This window comes from Erpetoichthys calabaricus, chromosome 2 (assembly GCF_900747795.2).
Source record: "Erpetoichthys calabaricus chromosome 2, fErpCal1.3, whole genome shotgun sequence".
NCBI lineage: Eukaryota > Metazoa > Chordata > Cladistia > Polypteriformes > Polypteridae > Erpetoichthys > Erpetoichthys calabaricus.
Window position 1 is genome coordinate 330,294,139 of NC_041395.2, and position 26,563 is coordinate 330,320,701.

At 37.8% G+C, this 26,563-nt stretch overlaps 2 protein-coding genes across 2 annotated transcripts in view; both read right to left on the reverse strand.

Annotated features, from left to right (window-relative positions):
* LOC114669660 (receptor-type tyrosine-protein phosphatase eta) overlaps window positions 1-7,317 on the reverse strand; it is a 73,429-nt gene extending 66,112 nt beyond the window's left edge. The window contains exons 1-2 of the mRNA XM_051922619.1: window positions 7,170-7,317; window positions 4,541-4,653 (exon numbers count right to left, since the gene is read on the reverse strand). Coding sequence (XP_051778579.1) covers window positions 4,541-4,653; window positions 7,170-7,276 — 220 coding nt within the window. The 5' untranslated portion in view covers window positions 7,277-7,317. The remainder of the gene's footprint in view (window positions 1-4,540; window positions 4,654-7,169) is intronic.
* The window catches only part of ptprjb.2 (protein tyrosine phosphatase receptor type Jb, tandem duplicate 2), a 332,873-nt gene that overhangs the window by 248,916 nt on the left and 57,394 nt on the right, over window positions 1-26,563 (reverse strand). The gene's annotated exons all lie outside the window — the stretch shown is intronic.

A 26,563-nucleotide genomic window follows, 5' to 3' on the forward strand; every position in this document is an offset into this window, starting at 1 on the left:
CTGCCTCATCTCTTTCTAACACTTGGTTGCAGTGGGTGATTTGTTCAGCTGAGAAAATCATTGACTGTTGTCTCCGAACATTAAAAAATCTATTCATTACCAGAGTGAAAAAGAGAGCAGGAAAGATTGCAACTTACTCCACCCATGCCAGCAGCCGTCTGTTCATTAAATTGCCATCACAGAAGAGGTACAGGTCTATTGCATACCGAGCTACATGCCATCTCCGCAGTTTCTTTCCTCAAATTATGCAGGTCCTAATTAAACTTACATAGGGTTACCCCTAACTGTTGTTGTAACACAGGGGTGCCCACACTTTTTTCAGTTTGCGAGCTATATATATATATAGTATATACTGAGTATACTTTATACATAAAATATATGTTGTCATACCTTGTATAACTGAATAACCCTTATGGCACAATAACAATTCAATACATTTATGGTCACTACAGTATTTGGATTTAATAATCTTCATGTGGGAAAAGGCTGACTCGCATAAATAAGTAGAGCCGAATAATGCAGTCAATGAGGTAGTACATTTTCTCATGTTTGAGTACTTTTCCTCTGTGAGTAAGTTCCAAAACTGTCCAAGAGCCCTAGACTTCAGCTGAATATCATCCTGTAGTGTCAAAATCTCATCCTCCACTGTAGAGGAGTTTTAGGTGAAACAGTGTTGCAATTTTTGATGCAGGTGTGTCTGTCTTTGCTTTTGAATTCAGCCGAGTGAAAAATGACGGCTGTCTAATTAACTGCGATTTGAGTTCCCTCTCCTTTCTCTTTCTCAGATCGCTTTTCGGAAGGAAGTCAGTTTTGTAGTTTTTATGAACAGTTCAAAAGTGCCTTTCTACGTTTTCCTTCTTTGAAATAGCAATGATAGATTGACACATCAGACAAATGCACTGCAGGGGGAAACTGCAGGATTTGGGAGTCCCTACATTATGGGGTTTCTGCCTCACCTGGAAATGCTGACAGACCAAGTGTGCAAAAGATTGGGAGCACTTCCAGGGTCGACTAAAAGAGAATGGACTGCCTATCTCGCATCACGGAGCCAGATTTGTGGGGAAGGAGGACAAAGCTTGTGAGAGGAGAGGAGAACGGAGTGAGAGACAGAGAGAGAAAGAGAGAAGACAAAAAGTGGGCTGTGTTGGGCATAGTGCACTTGTGGCTGTGGTCTTGGAAAACCCTTATAAAAGAAGAGTTTTCCACAATAAACGACTCATTACCTTTTAACCTGTGTCTGTGCCTGTTCATGTTGGGTATTTGGAGAACCCCCTACTGTCCACACTCATCAACAGAGTGGAGTTTTGGTGGTCAGCAGGTATACTTTATTAGATTATTAACAATACCCACAGCAGTATCTGCATTTACAATGCACATTAACCCTCTGAGGGCACATTTCCCAACATGAGATAGTTTTGCTAAAATGTATTCAATATTATTCATGCTCCCCGGTTACATCTGTTGGATAAAGTAGTACAAATAATTTGAAACAACACAACAAGGTCTGTGTATTTCTAACCACAGCCGTGAAAGAACTAACTTTACTAGAAATGATTCCACCTTTTTAGTGTTACCAAGTTAGTGGTACTTTATGCACATGTCAATCTCTAACTCCCATGTTTCATTTTTGATATCCCAAGCATTAAAGCAAGTAATTTTAATGGAGAAATTATTTTACTGATTTAACACTACCATTCGTACCTTCATGTGAACTTAGAAATCTGGCCTGCTCCAAACTCCCTGAACTCCCACGCCCCACCAACTACCACCATCACAGTCCAAACACTAATCAGGTTAAAAAACTCTTAACTAACCTAATCATACACCACCTCAATACATTGGTGACTCACCATTTCTATTTTTACCCATCACAGTCCTATATGTTAGATATGTTCACAAATGTCTCCTCAAAATCCAATAGTTGAAAAATATTACAGGCAAATAAGTCAGCTAAAACCAACTCTAAAGATGATTGCTGTATTGTACATAAGCCATTTACAGTATATTGACTTGTTACTGAGTTCTAATTACATAGAATTTCATTCTGAAGGAGCTGATTATTGCAAAAAATGTTATTTCCACGTGAAATGTACTCACTTGTAAATGCTGTGATGGTAACTGAATCACCCACTGTCATGTTATCTCCGGCGACTGCAAACACAAAGAATGAATAGGAGGTGGCAGAGTTGAGCCCAGTCACATTAATGCACGTGTTATTGGTAATAAGTTGTGTGCTTTGCCCGTTTGATGAGAAATTGACACGGTAGGAGACGTTTCCTCCAACTGGTGCAACCCAACAAAGACTCATGGAAGTTGTTGTCACGTTGCTAGCAGGAGAAGTGACAGGGCCAGGCTCTGTAAGTTCAAATGAGAAATGTAATTAATATTTTATATGCTTATACATTCAACAAGAAACATAGATGAATGTCCCAAAACATTTTCAAAAGTGAAACTTTTACTTTAGTGAACAGGCATGGCTTATTATCCAAGGCTTAACACTGTGATTGATATTTCCAGATTTACCTATCATGTGAATAAGAAAATAGCAATACTTGTAGAAAGGTGAAACACAAATTGCTAAACAAGGAAAGATATGTATGATACCATTTCCTAGGCCTGCTTAATCTTGACAAAGGATGCCAGATGACTAGAGCCTATCGCAACAAGCACAGCGAGCTACTCAGGAACATTCTAGTAGATAGGGCACCATTTAATTGGAGGGTGAGCACACTAATACACTAGAGCTAATTTATCATCACCAATCCACCTAACCTGCATATCCGTGGATGGTGGGAGGAAACCTGAGCACTCAGAGGAAATCCACACAGATAAGGGGAGAAGATGCAAATTCTACGAAGAGTGGTCCCAGGACATAAACTCAGGTCTCCTTACTGTGAGGCAGAAGTGCTACCAACATGCCACCGTGCCCCTCAGAAAGAAATGCAACTGTTTAAATTGAAACAATGTTTTCTTCATGCAAGCAAAATTAACTGGAATTCAAAGAGAAGACCAATTTGTTTTATCTTAAACCTTTATTCACGGAAAGGTTCAACTGTTAGTCAGTAGCAGTACAATTATTAACTGAAAGACCATTTGGGTAACTTTTTTAGTTGAAGGTTATTAATGACACGGGAACAAAAGAATGGAAAAAAAGCATTCCATAAAAAGGACACACAAAAAGACAATTTCTACAGTAATGATCATTGAAAGACAAATAACAATCTAATCAAAGCTTTCGAAAATTATCCAGATTCAGGAAAATGTTGCATTTCAAAAAATCTTTCAACCTAATAAGGGAGCCAAACATTTAGAATTATCATAGGAAATAAGACGGTGAGTGCTCAGTACACAAATAATAAACCACTATCTCTAAAAGAAATATGTGGAAAAACAAAAACATTCTCTGTGGTAAAAACTGAAATGTATCACAAAACTTATACATGTTTTCAATCTGCTTAGAGGAAAATAGAGTTTAATGTCTAAAATTGAAGAATGTGAAATTCATAGACCACCACTCTAATTTGAACAACAGTGTAAGTATATTTTATTAGAATGAAGAGCGAGTTATAGCTTGGGAAACATGGAAATTACTTAGTGCAAAAAGTAACGTTAGTGACATCATACAAAGTCCACTAAACATAATCGAAGGGTTGGAATTTGATTGGCTCCTCAATGGAGCAGAGATTTGGTGGTCAGTAGCTTGACTTTACTGAATGATTAACACCCAGCGCAGCACAGTATCTGCATTTACACTGCATGTTACACCTCTCTGGGCACACTTCTCACATGATTGTTTTGCTAAAATGTATTCATGTCACTTATGCTCCCTGGTGACATCTGTTGGATAAAGTAGTACAAATACATTAAAAGAACAAAACCAGGACTGTGTCTTTTTAACCACAGCCACGAAAGAATGACCATTATCAGAACTGAATGCAGCTTGCAGTGCTATCCAGGTAGTGGTACTCTATGCACATCTCAATCTTTAATACTTAACCAAAGATTTATTTTAACCATAATATGATAACTGCACTCATATGCAAAGAGCGCCAACTTCCATGCTTTCTTTTTGATATTGCGCACATTAAAAGAAGTAATTTTAAATGTACAAATTATTTTACTGTTTTTACACAACTGTTTATTCCTACACACAAAGTTATAAATCCGGCCAGTCTCTAACTCCCTGAACACCCTTGCCCCACCAACTACCACCCTCAAAGTCCACAAATGAATCAGGATAAACAACTCTCAACAAACATAATCATAAACATCCCAAATACATTGATTACCCCCCCAATTCTAGTTTGACACATCACAGTCCTATCTGTTACATACGTTCACAAATACCTCCTCAAATTCCTTCAGCTGAAAAATATTATAAGCAAATGAGTCAACTAAAAGCAACTCTATAGATGATTACTGCATTGTACATAAACCATTTACAGTATATTGACACATCACTCAGTTCTATTACATAGAATCTCTTTCTGAAGGAGTTGATTTGTATAAAAAAATTTATTTCTATGTGAAATGTACTCACTTGTAAATGCTGTGATGGTAACTGAATCACCCACTGTCATGTTATCTCCAGCAACTGCAAACACAAAGAATGAATAGGAGGTTGCAGATTTGAGCCTCGTCACATTAATGCACCTGTTATTGGTAACAAGTTGTGTGCTTTGTCCGTTTGTTGAGAAATTGACGCCATAGGAGACGTTTCCTCCCACTGGTGCAACCCAGCAAAGATGAATGGAAGTTTTTGTCACATTGCTAACAGAAGACAAAGTGACTGGGCCAGGCTCTGTAAGTTAAAATGAGAAATGTAATTATTATTTTAAAAGTTTATGCATTCAACAAGAAATATAGATGAATTTACTAAAACATTTTCAAAAATGAAATTCTGACTTTAGTGAACAGTCATGACTTACTATCCAAAGATTAAAACTGTAGATGATATTTCCAAATGCAGCTATCATGTGAATAACAGAAACTTGAAATTGTGAGACATGGAACCGTTCCATTTCCTAAGCTTCCTGAACAGAATTGTGAGGGGCTGGAGCCTATTGCAGCAAGCACTGGGAGCATGGCAGAAACATTCCAGTTACAAGGACACAATTCATTTGAGGGTGAACACACTCACTACTTGGGCCAATTTATCGTCACCAATCCACCTAACCTACATGTCCATGGACCATGGGAGGAAACTGGAGCACCCGGAGGAAACACACAACGACAAGGGGAGAACACAAAGAGGACCCTGGACATAAACTCTGATCTCCTTACTGTAAGGCAGTAGTGCTATCAATATGCCACTGCGCCCCTCAGAAAGAAATGTTACTACTTTAATTGAAACAGTGTATCCTTCTTCCAAGCAACATTCACTGGAATTTAAAGGGAAAAAGAGTTTGTGTTATCCTAAACCTTTATTACGTAAGGAAAAGTTGAAATGTTAGTCTGTAGCGGTACAATTTAAAGGTGAAAGACCATTTGGGTAACTTTCTTAGTTGAAGGTTATTAATGACACCAGAACATAAAAATAGAAAAATAATTTCCATGAAAAAGGCATACATAAAGACACTTACAGTAATGATCATTGAAAACTATCTAACAATCTAATCAGAGGTGTGGAAAACCATCCAGATTAAGGATATACTGTACAATATCATTACTCTCAGGGTCCAACATCCACTACTCCCTGCACATGATCATCATTATTGTGCAATATTTAAATTATGTGCAATAACCCAATAGTGCAATAGTTATTTATTCTTTCCAGCATTTAAATAATGTGCAATAACTCGATTTAGTTATTGTTCTTTCCATTTGTATATAGCGTCGCAGAACTTTTTTTGCAACTTTTTGCACCATTTGTTTATTTACTTGTTGTGTTCTACATATATGTCTGCACTGAAGGAGCTGCTTTTAATCTCATTGTACATGTGTATAGTGACAATAAAAGGCATTCTATTCTATTCTATTCTATAATGTTGACTTTCTACGTTTAACTGGAAACACAGTTTAAGTACGTCTTATGAGAGTGAGGAGCGAGGTACACCTTAAGAAAGTTGGAAATGACTGAGTGCATCCTGTAAGTTCACTGACATGTAATACAGAGGTCACTACACATCATCATCAGATGTTTTGAATTTGATTGGCACCTCAATGGAGCAGAGTTTTCACGGTCACTGGCTAGACTTTATTTTATAATTAAAACAATCCACCACAGAATCTGCATTTTCAATACATGCTACATCTCTGCTTACACACTTCCTAAAGTAAGATAGCTTTGCTAAACAGTATTCATATTACTTACACTCCCCGGTGGCCATCTGTTGGAGACAGTTGTACAAATATATTAAAATAACACAACAAGCACTTTGTCTTTCTAACCATAGCCATGAAAGATCGACCCTTACTAAAAATGATTACAAGTTGTCAGTGTTATCAAGGTAGAGGTACTCTATGCACATCTCCGTCTCTAAAAATGAAGCAGTTTATATTAGAACCATGATAAGATAACTATACTCAAATGCATGCAGCTCCAACTCCCATGTTTTATTCTTGATGCTCCAATCATTAAAGCAAGCAGTTTTAATGGAGAACTTATTTCACTGCCTTTACACTACTGTTTATTCTTTCATGTGAACTTATAAATCGTGCCTGTTCCAAACTTCCTGAACTCCCTCGCCCTACCAACTACCACCCTCACCATCCAAAAACTAATCACATCAAACAACTCATAATAATAAAAATAATAGTAATGCATTTTGTTTATATAGCGCCTTTCTCAACTAACCTAATCATACACCCCCCTAACACATTGGTGACCCCCCATTTCAATTTTGACTCATCACAGTCCAAACTGTTATATAAGTCCATAAATGTTTTATCAAAATCCTTTAGCTGAAAATTATTACAGGCAAATGAGTCAACTAAAACCAACTCTAAAGATGATATACAGTATATTGACGTATTACTCAGTTCTATTACATAGAATCTCTTTCTGAAGGAGCTGATTCTTGTAACAAATGTTATTTCTACGTGATATTTACTCACTTGTAAATGATGTGATGGTAACTGAATCACCCACTGTCATGTTATCTCCAGCGACTGCAAACACAAAGAATGAATAGGAGGTGGAAGAGTTGATCCCCGTCACATTAATGCACGTTTTACTGGTAACAAGTTGTGTGCTTTGTCCATTTCTTGAGTAATTGACGCCATAGGAGACGTTTCCTCCTACTGGTGCACCCCAGCAAAGATTCATGGAAGTCATTGTCACATTGCTAGCAGAAGGAGAAGTGACTGGGCCAGGCTCTGTAAGTTCAAATGAGAAATGTGTTTGTTATTTTAAAAGCAGATGCATTCGACAAGAAACATAGATGAATTTACTAAAACATTTTTAAAAGTGAAATTCTAAGATTAGTGAACAGTCATAGCTTATCATCTAAAGCTTAAACCGTAGAGATATTTTTTAATTTAGCTATCATGTGAATAAGAAGGTAGTAATACTTACAAAAAGATGAAACACAAATTACGAGGTATGGAATGAAATGTACCATACGATGTCCTAACCCCTCTAAATCCTGAGCACAGTTGCGGGGGGCTGGAGCCAATCGCAGTAAGCACAGGGAGCAAGGCAGGAACATTCCAGTAAACAGGATGCCATTTCATTGAAGGGTGAACACATTCACATACTAGGGTCAATTTAGTGTCTCCAATCCAGCTAACCTGCATGTTCTTGGATTGTGTGAGGAAACTTGAGCCCTCAGAGGAAACCCACACAGACAAGTCAAGAAAATACAAGTTACATGCATAGAGGAACTAGGACATTAACCCTGGACTCCCAATATGCCACCGCACCCCTCAGATTGAAATGTTACTGGTTTAATTAAAACACTGTATTCTTCTTCCAAATAACATTCACTGGTATTCAAAGGGAAAAACAATTTGTTTTATCCTAAACCATTCAAGGAAATTATGAAATGTTAGTCTGTTTTAGTACAATTTAAAAGTGAAAGACCATTTGGTTAACTTTCTTATTTGAAGGTTATTAATAACACAAGAACATTAGGTTTCCATGAAAAAGACATACAAAAAGATACCATTTTTTCAGTAATGATCATTGAAAGCTATCAAATAATCTAATCAAAGGAGTAAAAAAAGTATAGCGGTTAAGGAGAATGTTGAATGTCTAACATTTTTCAGACTAAATAGGGAACCAAACATTTACAATTATTGTGGAAAATAAGATGATGTGCATTCGGGACACAAATAAGAGACCACTATCTCTGAGGAAAAATGAAAACATTCTCAGTTTAAAAGTTTGACAAGTAACACAAAAGTTATAAATATTTTTAAACTGTTAAGAGAATGATGTGAACTTGATATACCACTAATCTAATTTGAACCACAGTATAAGTATGTCTTATGAGAACGAGGAGCGAGGTACGCCTTAAGAAAGTTGGAAATGACTGAGTGCATTGCGTAACTTCACTGACATAAAATACAAAGGCCACTAAACGTCATCGCATGTTTGGAGTTTGATTGGCTACACAATGGAGTTGAGTTTTGGCGGTCAGTAGCTCGACTTTATTGGATGAGTAACACTACCCACCACAGAATCTGCATTTAAAATCCGTGTTATATCTCTGCGGGCACATTTCCCAACATAACGAGTTCTTGTTAAAACGTACTCATGTTACTCATGCTCCCTGGTGCCATCTTTTGGATAAAGTATTACAACTAGTTATGTGCAATGAAGAAACAAACTAGCAAGTTGTTTGCTTTGAGAAATTGATGTTGTAGGAGACATTTCCTTCTACTGTTGCACTTCAGCAAAGATTCAAGGAAGTTGCTGTGACATTGTTAACAGAAAGCAAAGTGACTGGGCCAATTTAAGTGAGTTCAAATGAGAAATTTAATTGTCATTACAAAAGCATGTATTCAACAAAAAATTAATTTATGAAAAAATTTTCAAAAGATAAAGTCTTACTCAAGTCATATCCAAGACTTAAACTGAGCTAATATTTGTAAATTTCCGTATCATTTAATGAAGAGAACAGAATTATCTTGCAGAAAGATGAGACACAATTTGCTAGACATGTAAAAAAAAGTTACTACTTTAATCGAAGCAATGAATTTTTACTCCAAGCTAAATTCAGTGGTATTCAAAGGGAAAAAAAAACAATTTGCTTTATCCTGAACCTTCATTCTAGAAAAAAATTGAATTTCAGCCTGTAGCTGTACAATTCATAAGTGAAAGACCACCTGGGTAACATTTTTATTTGAAGGTCATTGAAGACAAAGGAACTTAAAAATTATCTACCAAGAACAGCAACAAACTCCAACATTCAGAGTAGATCTTCCATAACAAAGGTATACAAGAGAAACTGAATTTCTTCATTAATGATCATTAAAAGTTATCTAACATTCTAAGGAAAGGTGTGAAAAACTGTCCAGGTTAAGGATAATGCTGAATTTAGAAATGGCTTCCATCCAAATAATGAACCGCTCATTTAAAACGATTGTAGAAAATAAGACAACTTTGAACATACATAGGCTTGGTCCACAATAGAAATAACATCCTGCAGTACTTCTTTACATTCCTGGCTTTGTGCCCCAATAAACACGATAAATACAAAACTGATCAATATTTTTTCCAGCATAGAAGGAGGTGGGAGGTGAGGAAAATTGGGCAGGTTCTGTTTAACAAAGTTTCTGATTTGAAGGTAGTGAAAGAAATGTATTGCTGGAAAGTTACATTTGGAGTGTAATTGTTCATAGGATGCAAAGACGTTGTCTATGTACAGATCTCTAAGTAATTTAATTCCAAATGTTTTCCACACATTAAAAACTGCGTACGTTTGAGAGGGTGGAAAAAGGTGGTTCTCGTGCAGAGGAGCCACAGATAAAAGCTTCTCTATCTTAAAATACTTCCTACATTGGTTCCATATTCTGATTGAGTGAAGCACAATTGGGTTGTTAGTATATTGGCGATAACTTGCATTTATTGGGGTGTAAAGCAAGGAAACCTGTTATTTTTATTACCAGGATCCCAGGCTAAAAGCAGCAACAAACCTTGTATTATATGCTATAGTAATACCAGGCACAAAGAAAATCACATGTTCACAAACATCTGCTCAAAATCCTTTTATCTAAAATCATTACTGGCAAATAAGTAAGGCAACACCTAATTCAGTACTGGTTTGTGCACGGAAACTAAACCTTTTACACTGTATTAATATTTCACTCAATTCTATCATTCAAAAATAATTTCTGATGGAGGAGGCTCTTGCAACATTGAGTCAGTACCTGATTCTGCCAGGGAAATGATTCTACTTTATTTCAACAAATGGTATTCACTCACTTGTATATGCTGTGATGGTAGCAGAATCAAAAGCTGTTACATTATCTCCAGCAACTGCAAAAATAACAAATGAATAGAATGTTGCAGAGTCCAGGTCTGTCACATTAATGTAAGTGTTATCGGTAACCAGTTGTTTGGTTTCTCCACTGTTTGAAATATTGACTCCGTAGGAGATTGTTCCTCCTAGTGGTGCAACCCAGCACAGAAATATGGAAGCTGTTGTCACGTTGCTAGCTGTAGGTGAAATGACTGTTTCTGGAAAATCAAATAAAAAAATTAATATTGTACTATCTGGTTATGAATTTAACACAAAACACACACACATTTTCTAAAACTTTGCCAAAAAGTAAGTATTAGTCTAATCTACACCCATGGTTCAATATGCAATCATATGAAAAAATAAGTATACCCCATAAACTATGTTATTCCTTTTTAGCATTTGTTGACATATCAAGATTTGATCTTCATTTAAACAGTTTTTTTTTACAGCACAATCCCATAAACAAAAGATTATGGATCTGGTGCCTTGTCTCGCAGCTCTTGAGGGTTCCTGACCACATATGTTTGATCCTAATTATTAACTTTTGATTTCTAATTTGAGGGCAGAGCTAAACTCAAATCTTTTGCAAAATGCAGAATTTGTAGTTCACCCATGCGATCCAGGTACTATGTTGTCAGAGTAAGGCCTAGTAAATTGCTGGCTTTTAAGCTATGTAAATATGATTTATTTGCCAACATATCAAAAATTTGGAGTAAAGTCGAGCATCTTACTAATAACCCAAAAGAAATTAATAAGTGCTTTGTGGAATTCTATTCTCATCCCCTAATCAAACTGATTCCCTTTTATCTAACCAAGGATGAAGTCTCCACCCTAGATGTTCCTGCTACTGTGACTGATCTTAAAAAGGCTTTAGATTTTTTGCATGCTGGGAAAGCTCCTGGACAAGATGAGTTGCCTCCAGAGCTCCTTTCAGCATTTTGGAAACAACTATCAACCACAGTCTATCAAATGCTTAAATGCTGCTATGTCCTCCACTGCATTGGCTAATCCCATTAACACATCATTATCACACAAGGCTGAAATTCGCTACTCATTTGCAGCTCCTTATTCACTTGCCTACTTATTTGCTTCCAGCCAGCTACTTATTCACATGCCTTGTGCAAAGCAGTTACTTATTCAGCATTAACAGAAAGACAGTTGCCTTTGATATATGAGTTGAGTTTTGCCTGGGCCACTGTAGTTACTTTGGTCAAAAGAACTGGCAATGTTGGCACACTTCCATATCTAAAAATTCACTATTATCTTTATATGGCAGTATAAAGGGTTAAATCTCATTGGGCAAATTTCACAGTTTCAATAAAAGAAATATGCCTTTCTGAAGTTGCAGCTGATTTTTGTCCGTCCCTACTCAAATACCTAGGCTGGCAAAGTTGACAAACTGTAATATCTAATGAATGAGATTTACTGTGATGTTTGTGTTGTGATGTGAAATTTTGCATACAAGCTGATAAATATTTTATATGTTTTTATTTGTAATTTACACAATGCAATGTAATATTAGTGTTACATTATCGATAATAACAGCAATGGTTTGATGGTTTAAGAACCCCTTCCCCCCTTTTAGGAATGAGTCTCTTTGTAATTTTACGACAGGGTGCCTCAAAAAAGTTTGGCCAATATTTCTCTTCTAAAGTCTCTCATTCAACCTCCACAGGAAAGCCAGACTGCTTAACAGCCAAGCTTTACCTTAACACATGGTTTGGAGGGCAGGTGTGAAGATGTTCTGTCCCACCATTGGTCTGAAGTATGGCTGTTTGGAACTGGCTAGTATCAGAAGGCTTTAACACCATCCAACCTCTGCTCCTTAGGGACAAGCTGACAGAGATGGGAGTAGATTCATACCTAGTGGCATGGATCGTGGACTATCTTACAGACAGACCTCAGTATGTGCGTCTTGGGAACTGCAGGTCTGACATTGTGGTCAGCAACACAGGAACGCCGCAGGGGACAGTACATTCTCCGGTCCTGTTCAGCCTATATACATCGGACTTCCAATACAACTCGGAGTCCTGCCACATGCGAAAGTTTGCTAACGACACTGCTATCGTGGGCTGCATCAGGAGTGGGCAGGAGGAAGAGTATAGGAACCTCATCAAGGACTTTGTTAAATGGTGCGACTCAAACCACCTACAACTGAACACCAGCAAAACCAAGGAGCTGGTGGTGGATTTTAGGAGGACCAGGCACCTCATGATCATCAGAGGTGACTGTGTGCAGAGGGTGCAGACCTATAAATACCTGGGAGTGCAGCTGGATGATAAATTGTACTGGACTGCCAATACTGATGCTCTGTGTAAGAAAGGACAGAGCCGACTATACTTCCTTAGAAGGCTGGCGTCCTTCAACATCTGCAATAAGATGCTGCAGATGTTCTAGCAGACGGTTGTGGCGAGCGCCCTCTTCTACACAGTGGTGTGCTGGAGAAGAGGGATGCCTCACGCCTGGACAAACTGGTGAGGAAGGCAGGCTCTATTGTAGGCACGGAGCTGGACAGTTTGACATCTGTGGCAGAGCGACGGGCGCTGAGCAGACTCCTCTCATTCATGGAGTATCCACTGTATCCACTGAACAGTATCATCTCCAGACAGAGGAGCAACTTCAGCGACAGACTGCTGTTACTGCCCTGCTCCACTGACAGACTGAGGAGGTTGTTCCTCCCCGACACTATGCGACTCTTCAATTCCACCCGGCGCTGGGGGGGGTGGGTAAACGTTAAAATTATACAAAGTTATTGTCTGTCTGTATTCCTGCATTGTTATCAATCTGTAATTTAATATTGTTCTTTATCAGTATGCTGCTGCTAGAGTATGTGAATTTCCCCTCGGGAGTAATAAAGTATCTATCTATCTATCTATCTATCTATCTATCTATCTATCTATCTATCTATCTATCTATCTATCTATCTATCTATCTATCTATCTATCTATCTATCTATCTATCTATCTATCTATCTATCTAAGTACCACAACACCCTATTGGCGCTAGGGGTTGGACAGAAAACCTATAAATTTGCTTGCTCTACCTCACTCTCTCTCTCTCTCACTCTTTTACCAAACTGATGAAGACCATCTCACACAATGAACTGAAAAGGACAACACAATGAAGAGCACAGCTCGGCAGCCATATTGAGACAGGCATGCGGCCTGTTCTGAAGAAAGCTGACCTCAAATGAGGACTTAACTAGAGACATTTTAAGTAACTAACTAGTCTGTGTGCTGCCTGAAAATACACATGAACATTTTTCAGGTTGTATGGTTAACAATATTCAAATGTACTTTGCATATTTTATTATTTATGAATATAATCAATAATACATTATTTAAAGTGTAACTTAACTCCTGCTTGTCTTTTACTACACCCAATTGCATGAGGTTATAAATGTAGAAGGGAAGGTGGGGAGACGTTATATGGTACAGTAACTTAGAAACTGGTAAGTCTGGGAGATTTGAGGAATTCTGACAAAGGCTACATATTAATAATATAAAAGGGGAAAGTAGAGCAATATATTACTCTGCCAAGACAAAACAGTTTGAATGGTATTGTAAAGGGTTAAAAAGCATTGGACCACCCCAATATTCACAATTCAAGAAAAGAGATATATTTGTTAAGTTCAAGATGAGTTTTACCCAGCCCAATGCAGGCAACTGAGTCAGACTGGCAAAGGTGGCATACACCCAAAGGTCACAGTAAAGAGTTAAGTGTCATTGGCCACCTCAATTTTCACAGTGTCAAGAAAAGACAGATGAATAAGGAGCTGCAAAAAAGCAGCCAACGTAAGCCTTCAGCATCTTTAAACAAGGCAAAGAGCCCACTGATTGTTTATCTATTGTATAATTTTCTTTATGAACTCAGACATGAAGTTGATGACCAAGCTTCTGGCCAAATGTCTTTAACTGCAGTAGTAATCTTCAAACGTAATCAGCCAGATCAGGTTTTAATTCAATCATCAAAGGGCCAACAATGTAAGACATCTTTGGCACCTAAGGTAGCATTGACTCTTTAATCTTCCACAGGCTTCTGCTCTGCTCTTTCTAAATGCCAAAACATTGTTTTTTCAGATAAAGTTTCTATGACAAGTTTTGCATCAGATGGGTTTTAGCACGTTATAGTAATATGATCAAAATGCTTAATTCATCACCCTTTGCTGTCATTCTCATTAATTTGATAATATCTTGAACCTTTCAGATTTTAAAAGCACCAGACAGGGCTGTCCAATCTCTCTCTCCTCCTCTACGTTGCCTATAATGGTTGCCATTCTTAACTCAGAGTTCGTTTCTCCCATCACTGTTCATGATACACACAACAAAATCTCTCTCTATGGTGATGACGTTTTGCTGTTTCTTGGAAACAACCCCTTTGACCGTCCTCATGTCCTTGGTCTGTTGAGTTCTTTTTCAAAGCCCTGGGTATAAACCGTCTAAACTTCAGTTTAGTTTTGTTAGTGCTATGCTCCCCCTTCCTCTCCCCATAAAATATTGGCAAAGAAATTTATGGGCCACCTGTATATCACTCCTCGTAAACGGTTTGGTATGGGCCTTTCTAATGATCCCCTTTGCTCCTGTCACACACGTGCATATGGGAGATGGTTGATGGGCTCAAATGGCATTCTTTCTCAGTCGAGCAAGGGTTGGCACTGTCTTCTAATCTTTTCTCCTTTTGTCCCTCTGCAGACCAACCAAAGAACATGCCTCCCAATGATGTCATCACTGGCCCACCTACTGATGATGTCACTTGCATCTCTCTCTGATGACATCATATCCGTTTCAGAACGCACCTACAGAAGACATCATTTCCTGTTCTGGCTGCCCTGATCCATCCTCTTCCTGTGTGAAAGGCGCTATATAGTGCCCGACCCGGCACAGACTGACACAGAGGCACGTACTTAAATAAAGCACACACTTTTATTTTTCTTCAGCCATGGGGCACACCTTCCCCATGTCCCACAGGTCCAACACAATCCCAAAAACACTCACAATCCTTACAACAATACTCTTCTCTTCCTTTACCACCACTCCTCCTCAGGCTTAGTCCTCCTCCTCCCAACTCTAGCTCTCCCGAGTGGTGGTGGCTGGCCCTTTTTATACCCCACCCGGAAGCATTCCAGGTGCTTGACCACCTGGTCCTAATTGCATTTCCGGGTGGGGCTGAAGATTCGATCAGCCGGCCTGCAAACTCCGTGCAGCTCCCCCTAGCGGCCATCCAAGCCCCCAACCAGGCTGTGAAGGACTCCATCTCCCATGGAGCCATGCGCCAGGTTGGGGTATCATCGTCCGCCAGGGAGGCTGCCACCAAGCGTCCCGGGGGAGGTATTGAAGTGTCCATGGCTGCTCCCCCAGAACAGATGCAGCAGGGGCGTCCCTGCTGGGCATGGGACCCGGCTGTTCTTTTCACCTGTTTCAGCCATATATATGTTACGGCCAAAACCCGAAATCGGCCAAAGTGGGAAGTGTCCGGCCAAATAAGGAAATGGCAAGTGTCACTGTAAATTGACCAGCCAATGTCCGATCTTTTCCTTGATTTTGGGATTTGGCTAGCCAGTTTGCAAAATAGCATGGGACGTTCGGCCAAAGTCGGAAGAAAAAAGGCATGAGCAGCGATTTGTTGCGCACTTAGTAGTGAAATTGCATCGAGTGTAGCCTTGGCGGTTCTTGTTCAGAAAGTAGACGTTTCACAAAAATTAAGATTAGGTATATAAGTAGGTTTCACATTTCTGTTATTATTTTAGCCCTAAAATAGTGACTTAAGATCAGGGACCTATTTTATTGACCTGAAGGTTAGTGTTTGGGGTGAGGGGAAGGCCATCTCAAGTGTCGTCCGCTTTCTGAACAAGACCCGCCTTGAGCAGTTTTTCATGCAGAATGGAAAACTCACTTCTGAATCTGCATCTGAAATTTTTAAGCATCTTCACACCTTGAGCAGACAGTTTTACATCAGCACATCAAATTTTAGCCAGGGAGTTCTTGCCATTTCACGAAATGGCTGGCCAAAGTAGCATATACGCTGGTCATTTCTAGTAATTCTGGATATGGCCACACCTCTCAGCCAAAATGCGAAACGGCCGACCAATTCGGAAACTGGCCAAACACCCTGTTATCTCAGTTTCTGTTTTGGACTCCATTCTGTAAAGACGTGTTTGATTTCTAATTTGCATTTTTTTGAGTATATGGGATGGCCATCCCCAAACCTTTTTGTGCTTTCTGCCTTTTTCTTGTCATACTCTTTGTTCTTCTAAACACGCAAGGATTTTTCACATACAGTATGTACTGGGAATGTCCCACAGTTCCATAAAGCAGTATTCCAGTTTCTTTCTTCTGTCCTCTGCTATAATAACCCATTTATTGCTCACATTTTCCTAATTTTGGACCTTTCTGCTCAATCTCTTTCCTCTTTCCAGCAGAGATTGTTCTGTTTGGGCACAATTGCTACAAAGTTAGCCCTAGCCTTAAGCTGGAAATCACCAGACTCTCTAGCATAACATTTCTGCAGATCTTCTTTCTACAACCTTATGTTTATGGAGGTATCTGCTGCTAGAACTAATGGTGATAACTGGCTCAGATATTTCTAAGTGGCAAACATATATACAGTACATCTTGTTCAGACACACCTGGATGGGAGCTTTACTTAATGTCCACTTAGTTTTTCCAGTGTGCAGCTGTGCCTTCTCTTTTCAATGATTAACTTGTGCTATTTGGGACAGTGGGGATAAAGGGAGTAGGGGGCTGTGTAATGGGTGTTTTATTTTGCATTGACATCTTCGTGGTTGTTTGATTGACTGCAACTTACATTTGCTATCTACTTAACAAAAATATTGATAATAACACAAAAAATAGTTTATTTAGATAAAGGCAACGAAAGTGAAAAAATAATAAAAATCTTCATTTTCAACAGTTTCTTTAGTGAAAAATCAACCTGTGGAAAAAGTACACCATTGACTCTAATAGGTGGAATTGTCCCTTTAGGCATAAACAGACTCAAGTAGGTTAGGTTAGGTACACTTTATTATCCCAAGGGAAATTTGTTTGCTGCAGGAAAGTACAAAAGCATAACGCATTGTTACACAGTGTGAGAGACAGCCGGCAGCTCAGCCCGGCCCTGAAATGGAAGGATGGGGGAAGACAGATACTTGTGGACACTGCCTCCTCCAAAATGCTAGATGACAGCTCCCCTGCAGTGTAGCAGTTCCCCTGGATTCCAGCAGGGCATCCTGGCATTTGGGCGCCGTGAATGCTGCCAGGGGGAGCTGTGAAAGGACCTGGGGAGTCGTGCTTCCCTTAGTCATGAGGACGGAAGCCCGAAGTACTTCTGGGCTGAATAAAGACTTGAAATTCTCCAGATGACCTGGAAGTGCTGGCAAGTCACGTGGGAGGAAGAACAGAAGCACTTCTGGGTCAAGGACCATATAAAGGACTGCTGTGAACCCAGCAGGCGAGCCAGAGTCAGGTGGAGGTCTGCAAAGCTTGCTGGAAGATGTGGAGGAGATAAGAAGAGTATTGTGTTGATTCATTTAATTGTCTATTGGTGGCTATGGTGGTTGAGGGGCAACAGTGCCACCTAGTGTCCACAACAGATAAAATAAAATAAATGACACAACAACTGACAACCAGGTTATCATATATATACACATACACTCAAGATTAGTACAAAGAAGAATAACTACTTTTAAAGTTCACAAAGTAATAAATCATATTTTTAGAATTCAGCAGCATCTCCATAAGTAACATAATTCTAAACACTTAAGGTTCTAGGAATAAAAGAGTTTGTTGATTTTTTCCCCTCAGAAACCTAAATCTGCAGCCTGAGGGCAACAACTAAAATTTATGAAAACAGAGAATGGCTACAGTCTGACAGAATCGAGTCGGCCTTCTTTCTAACCAGTTCGTAATACAGTTCAGTGATAGAGGCAGGCTGAGAACCAATAATTTTACAACTAATTTTTACAATGTTGCTAAGATAGTTTATATTCTTACTGCTGAGGTTGCCAAACACACTTATAAAAACAATTGTAACAACAGATTCAATAAAGAACTTATAAAACAGTGTCATTATTGTTTTACCCACTTTAAAACAGTTGAGTTTCCTAAGAAGTGAGAGAGAGGTGCTGGGTATATTGGGAGAAGGATGTTAAGGATAGAGCTGTCAGGCAAGAGGAAAGGAGGAAGGGCTAAGAGGAGGTTTATGGATATGGTGAGAGAGGACATGAAGGTGATGGAGGTGACAGAGCAAGATGAAGAGGGCAGAAAGATATGGAAGAAGATGTTCCGCTGTGGCTACCCCTAACAGGAGCAGCTGAAAGAAGAAGAAGAAGAAGAAGAGTTTCCTAAGAAAGAAAAGACATGTCTGTCTGCCTCTTCTTACAAATTCATTCTGTGTTAAGATCAAAGTTTAGTCTGTTATCAATGGTTTTCCCTAGATATTTGTAGTTTCCTACCATCTCCAATGTCTCTCCTTTAAATGAAGTTGAGGCAGTGGAAGGAGGGTAGCATCTGAGATATGCAACCATATCTTTTGTCTTAGAAAAATTTAGCTGTAAAAAGTAATGATCACACCATTGTACAAACTCATCAACAATAGATCTGTGGCTCTCCTCCTTATCTGTTAAAAGACACACGATAATAGTGTCATCTGCATATTTTAGGATATGTCTTTCCTTGTGTGAACACCTACAGTCATTTGTATAAACATTTAGTATAAACATAAGAGGTGATAAACAGCAATTTCGGAGTGGGGGTATCAATATACTTAGGCTATCAGAAAAACAGCAATTAACACTCAATGTTTGTGTTCCATCTGTCAAAAAGTCCACAATACACAAAACACACACACACATACACACAGACACATAACTTAGGGTCCAAACAGAATTGATCAATCAGTTTGTCAACTAAAACGTAACTATCTAGCAGTCCATGATAGGAACTGGATGAACAAAAGTCAAAAATCAAAGTGAACTTTATTATCATCTCAACCATATACAAGTATACAGACAGACAAAATTGCGAAGCTCAGGGTCCACAGCGTAACAACATGAAATGCAAATAATAAATTAAAAATAGAATTCAAATTAAAATTAAAAACCCTAGTGTAGATTATTACATTTAAGCTCTCTAGTTTTGAGTTAAGGCCATTCTTTTTCCTCTGTCTCCTTCTCCACTACCTGTTTCGTTACTGTTTCCCTTCTGCTTCCATGTTGAGTGAAAATATTCCTCACATAGATATGTAATGGAAATGAGACGCTGGACTATCTAACTGTTTTTTTGACACGAAAGAAAACTTGTTAGGGACACAGAAGTGTTTTTTACAAAATGGTACTTTTTAATATCAAGTATATTATATGCAGCACCGTAAATTATGCTTCTCATAGAAATCTTCTTGAATATGTATATGCACTTTGTATCTGTACTTTTCCATGAAAATACAGAAGAAATATCTTTTTAAATCACTGTTTTAGTTTGTTCCACTGCAAAAGTAAAAAAAAATCTACTTTACATTAAATTATTCAAAGTAATTCTATATAGGCAGATTACAATGATAAAATAAAATAAACCATATCGAAAACTAATGAATGCTATCTATCTATCTATCTATCTATCTATCTATCTATCTATCTATCTATCTATCTATCTATCTATCTATCTGTTTTTTGTCTCCTGACAGTTTTATGCCTTCTATTATACAGTGTCTTCCCAGTTTTACTATCTAGTAACTTCCCTGTCTGTGCATTATTCAGTGATCTGTCTGACAGTGTATGTCTTACAGAACTTAAAAATAAGAACAGTTATAAGGACACTTGTTCATGTTAATTGCAGTCTCAATTTTTATTTTTTTTTAAAAAGAGCATCCCACATCTATTATACAGTGACTTTCCTATTTATCTGTCTATCTAGTGCCTTTCAGATCTATATGTACTCTAATGACCTTCTTGCTTTCCTGCAGCGTATGTTGAATAATAAACAGACTGAATCATTTTCATTTATTTTATTGACATAAATCTCAGATACACACACATATACTGTATATATATATATATATATATATATATATATATATATATATATATATATATATATATATATAAATAAAACTAATATATTGCTGATGCTGAGATCTATCTGTCTAGTGCTTTTTCTGTCTGTTTTCTTATATAGTGCCTTCGCTGTCTGCCTATTATACAGTGAATTCCCTGTCTATCTGTCTGTGTAGTAATAATAGTATTATTACTTTTTGGTTTCCCTTTCTGCCTAGTATATAGTGCCTTTCCTATCTATCTGTCTTATATAATGCCTTTCATGTCTGTCTATCTATCTACCTATCTGGTGGCTTCTCTGCCTGTATATTATTTACTGTATACCCTGTTTTTTTCTGATAGTTTTGTATCTGTTATACAGTGCCTTCCATATCTATCTGTCTGCCTTCCTAAAGCATCTGTTGATTAATACAAAGGCTGTACCATTTTTCATTTAGTAGTGCTTTCTCTGTCTGTCTTTCACACAGTGAACTCCCTATCTATCTATATAGTAATAACAGTAAATTTTATTATTATATACAGTAGCATCTTCCCTGTTTGCCTATCATATAGTGCCTTTCCTTCCTATCTATCTATATATCTATTCCCTTAGCTGTTTTTTATATATCTATTATAAAGTGCCTTCCCTGTTCATTTATATATCTAGTGACTTCTCTGCCTGCCTGCATGTCTGTCTGTCTGTCTGTCTGTCTGTCTGTCTGTCTGTCTGTCTGTCTGTCTGTCTGTCTGTCTATTATGCAGTGCTCTGTCTGTCTGTGTGTTATGGATCTTAAAATAATGCATGTCTTATGGATCTTAAAAATAACAGTTATAAGGACACTTGTTCATGTTAATTGCAGTCTCAATTGTTAAAAAATATTTTAAAAGGAGCATCCCACATGAAAATATAATGATCTTATTAACTGACAGTGCATACTAATTTATAAATTTTATGTCCGTTTGAGGTTAAAAAGAAAAAAAAAACACTTCCTCCCCAGCGGGGAATCAAACTCTGGTCTCTGAGGCATGGCAGGCCTGCTGTGCTCTGATTGGCTGAGCAGTCTGTGTCAACTATCTGCAACTAGCCAGTCAAGGTAAAGTGAGACTTCTTGTACGTACACAAGCTGCTTTGTTGTAATGTTATTTTCTGTCACCTGTGCTATTTGGAGGGCAAGTGAATATACAGTATTATACTGTCAGTGTACAGTATATCTTGTCACTGTAAGTAGTTTGCACTGTTCAAACACACATTACCTACTGTAGGTATTGGCTTCAAAAGCTTTGTTGTGGAAAACTGAGATTTGGAACTTTGTATTATTTGTGCATCTTTATTTTGTAAAGATGTTATTTATTTTTACTCATTTTTTATTTTATTTGGAAATAGCAGAATTTGCACGTTATATTTTTGTCTGTCTTATTACAACATTTCTAAAAAATAAATAATTTATTATGATCAAACAGTTACTCGGTACTTGAGTAGTCTTTTCACCAAATACTTTTTTATTCTTACTTGAGTCATTTTTTGGATGACTACTGTTTACTTCTACTTGAGTAATATTATTTTGAAGTAACGCTACTCTTACTTGAGTACAATTTTTGGCTACTCTACCCACCTCTGCACTACAGTAAGACAAATAAATATAATATATTCTTAGTACAGTGGGTAGCGCTGCTGCCTTGCAGTTAGGAGACCCGGGTTTGTTTCCCAGGTCCTCCCTGCATGGAGTTTGCATGTTCTCCCCATGTCTGCATGGGTTTCCTCCCACAGTCCAAAGACATGCAGGTTAGGTGCATTGGTGATTCTAAATTGTCCTTAGTGTGTGCTTGGTGTGTGGGTGTGTGTGTGTGGGTGTGTGCCCTGCGGTGGGCTGGCGCCCTGCCTGGGGTTTGTTCCTGCCTTGCACCCTGTGTTGGTTGGGATTGGCTCCAGCAGACCCCCGTGACCCTGTGTTAGGATATAGCGGGTTGGATAATGGATGGATGGATGGATGGATGCATATTCTTAGTAGGGCCATAAGCTTTAGCCCCAACCATATTTGCTTACCCTTGTGACGTTCCACCCTGCCCATACATTTCCATTTTTGTAGTGACTGCATATATGGTGCTGAAGTGAACAATGTTCTTGGAAACTAAAGGTAAACTGGGAGTTACAGTCCTTAAAAGTGTCAGTACAATCATAGAATAATATAACAGAATATTTTTTTCTCTGATTCTCACAATGCTTCTGGCTTCTATCCTTTATTTCTGTTAAGGCTTCTGCTTGCTCCTCTTCTGAGTATTGATTGTAAAAGACGTTATAAACATATCCAAACCTATTTAAAAAAATCGGGAGTGGTCTCCCCTCGACTTTCTCATATACTCAGATATGGGGATGGATATTTGGGGAGTAAACCACAAGACAATGATTATATTTTTATATTATGTACATTAAAGAACCATCAACAACAAATCAAATCAAGTTAATAATATTTTGAACATTTATTATAAAAGTAAAGTTGAATAAATTGGACTCTGCAGCTGCCTGAATAAAAGATAAACATACCACTTCAGGTTAGTGGAAATAGCCCAAAAGTTGATAGAAATCTGTTTTGTACCTAATACTTGATTGGAAAATTTAGTTGACCTAAGTGAAAGCGTACTCAAGTTACGGTGTTTACATACACACACACATACAAACATTCAAAAGAAATGAAATTTTTGGGGGATTCCAATACTTTCCCTTTACTTCCTATACGAGAAAGTCAGGGAGGTTAAAAAACCATCAAGATTCATCAAAATCTCGACATCGAATTTTTGGACGATTACAATACTTTCTCTATACTTTGTATATGAGAAAGTAAAAAGGAATGAATTTGCAATAAAATCTCTTAAATTTCTGCCACTTAGTTTAGTAAATAAGTCCATCCAGACTGTTTCTGGAACGTTTCCAGTGGTCGTGACATAAGTTCGGAACTGCAAAGATAAGTGACTCAGAGACACTAAATACTAAAGGAACAGCTTTGCAAAGTAAACTGTGCAGTATGCAACTGCATTATTCAGAGACCATGATCCAACAGTTAGTGGTTGTACAAAGTGTTTTACAAGTCAGTTTCTATTAGCTCAGGCCCTTTCTTTCTTTACATGACTTTGAAACACTGATTCATGTGTTTGTCTTTTCTCAGGTTTTTCTCATTGCAACTCATTATACATTGGAGTTAATCAGTCATCCCTTGCTCATCTTCAGCTCATCCAGAACACTGCTGCCAGGCTACTAACAGGCACACAAAATCAGAATCACATCACATCACATCCCACTAGTCTTAGCTTCTCTTCACTTGTTTCCTATTCGCTACAGGATTGAGTTTAAAATTGTACTGTTTGTGTCAGTTGTGTCATTCAGTCCCTGAATGGTTTAGCCCCCTTTTATCTTACTGACTTCTTATACCCTTGATCTCCTTCACGATCACAGAAGTCCTCTGATCAGAAGTTATTGGTTGTGCTGAATTCTAAACTTAAGCTTAGAGGGGACCTTGCTTTTGCAGCAGATGCAACTAAACTTTAGAACCATCTTCCTTTTTATTTTAGATCAGCACCAACATTGGTCACTTTTAAATCCCACCAGGAAGCTGATCTTTTTGACTTAGCTTTTTAAACTTCTTTGTGAGTATTTATTTTTGGTGAATTTATTTACTATATATACTGTATATATATATATATATATATATATATATATATATATATATATATAGATATATACAGTATATATATATGGAAGCGAAGGTCTGTGATACAGTTTGCATATTTGCAGCTGGAGATTCACAAAGGGAGAAGATGAATCACGTATCATAAAGTAGTTTTTATTCCTGAGCTTTCAGCCCCTGCCAGGAGACGTCATCAGAGGGTAATGCTTAGACTTACAAGAATCAAAGGCAATATACTGTGTATATATATATATATATATATATATATATATATATATATATATATATATATATATATATACACCCACACCAATCCCTTCCTTTGGTTAAGATTGTGTAGCTGGGAAACTTCTTTTTTCCAGCTTAGAAATAATACAAAGTTAGACCATTTTTTAAAACTATGAGATATTTTCTATTGTATATATTTGAAAATAGAATTAGTTTTGTTTGTAAACATTGCATAGTGTGTTAAATTCTACAAATATGCTTAATAAGAATTAGTTGTTTTGTTGGAATAATTAAATCTCAACAAGTTTATTATTTCTTCTAATATAATATTCTTGTAAAATAGAAGAATCAATTGTATGTCAACAATATTGAGTAAAATTAAAAGAGAATGGCAGGTACTTACGAGACCAAACAAGAAGCGTCTGTAAAAAAGAGACAAAAAAATAAATAAAGATTAAAATTTATACTTCAGAATATTTACATCATACCATTTTCCTTTGTACTTGTACAACATGAAGATAAACAAGAGACCAATTTATAGTAACTAACTGCATTTTATGACTTAACATGAATTTTATAGAATTCAAAAATATTTTCTTTGGCTAAAAAGAAAAGTACCATTTTAAAACCATGGCTTAAATTGTGGTATAGCTTTATTTATTAATCCAAAACTAAACTAGTTACCTAAACACTCAGTTCAAAGTCAACAATCACTGCGACCTGAGCATAAATAAAAAGGCACTTTAGTAAAGTACTTCAAGTAGGAGTACCAGTATTAGTATAGTACTTCAAGTGATAGGGCACTGGTTCTTGTCTCTACCACAAAATAAAATGAGGCAACATCCATTGTAACTGGTGAAACACAATTTGCTTTCATTTTTGCACACAGCTAACCTTCTCTGTTGGTGTTCTGAGGCTAGAACACGTCATCCCACTGTTAGTCTCTCTTTTATCTAAACTTTCTCCTACTGTAGATCACAGCAGTGACATAGACAGGACAAGAACAAACTATAAACACAGCAGCTACACAGACTGTAAGTATACTGGCAGGCATGGGTTTCAGTTTTGCCAAGACCATCAAATGTTCACTCCTTCATTAAGAATAAATCATTCCTAAGATGCATGGAAGATCACTAAGTAAAAATAAATAAATAAATAGAATCTAAAGGCCTTAACAAAACAGAAGCAAGGATGGTTCAGTGCTAGTGCTACTGCTCTGCAGTAAGGAGACGAGGGTTCATGTCCTGGATACTCCCTGTGTGAAGTTTACATGTTCTCTCCATGTCTCTGGGGGTTTTCTCCAAGTGCTGCGGACATGCGGGTTAGGTAAATTAGCAATCTTAAATTGGCCCTATCGTGTGTTTGGTGGGTGTGTGCCCTGCAATGGTCTGGCCACTCTGTCCAGTGTTTATTCACTGCCTTGCAACCTGTGCTAGCTGGGAAAGGCTCCAGCAGACCCCCGTGACCCTGTTCAGGACTAAGCAGGTTAGAAAATGACAGACTGACTGACTGTAGATAATTAACACAGAACATCTTATATATAAACATCTACGCATGGAAGTGTGTATGTCTGTCCAGCCTGAAAGTGAGAGGTGGAGTCGGGGTAAGGGCTCCACCTCTGAGGACATACGAGCGAGGCCAGCACGTTGGCAAAGCGAAACCTCCAAAGAAAGAGTCACTCGCTTAGTGGCTAATACAGAAGCGAGGCGAGCACATCGGCAAAAGGAAACCTCCAAAGAAAGACAGTCACTTAGCCGGTAATGCACAAGCGATGCAAGCACATCGGCAAAACAAATCCTCCTAGGAGAGAAATGCCCACAGTAGTTTCTTTCAAGTACCTGACATCTGTACATTTCAATTTTTTTACTAACGATTTCAGTAGTTTCTAGGACCCAGTGCTTTTAACAGCATGGGCTTACACAGCTAGTTTATTAATAAAGAGAAACAAATGTCTACAATATGTTTTGCTTTTTTAATTACCACGGCGCAGTCTAAAGAGTATTGATCTGAACCATCTTGATTAAATCCAGGATTCCAAAAGGTTTAAGCCTATTTCACCACAAGTCACTACATTAACTTTTTCTTCTCTGAAAGTGAAGATTTGCAAAACAACAATAAAGTTTATCAGTTTGAACATTCGATATCTTGTCTTTGTAGTGTATTCAATTGAATATAGGTGGAAAAGGATTTGCAAATCATTGTATTCTGCTTTTATTTACGTT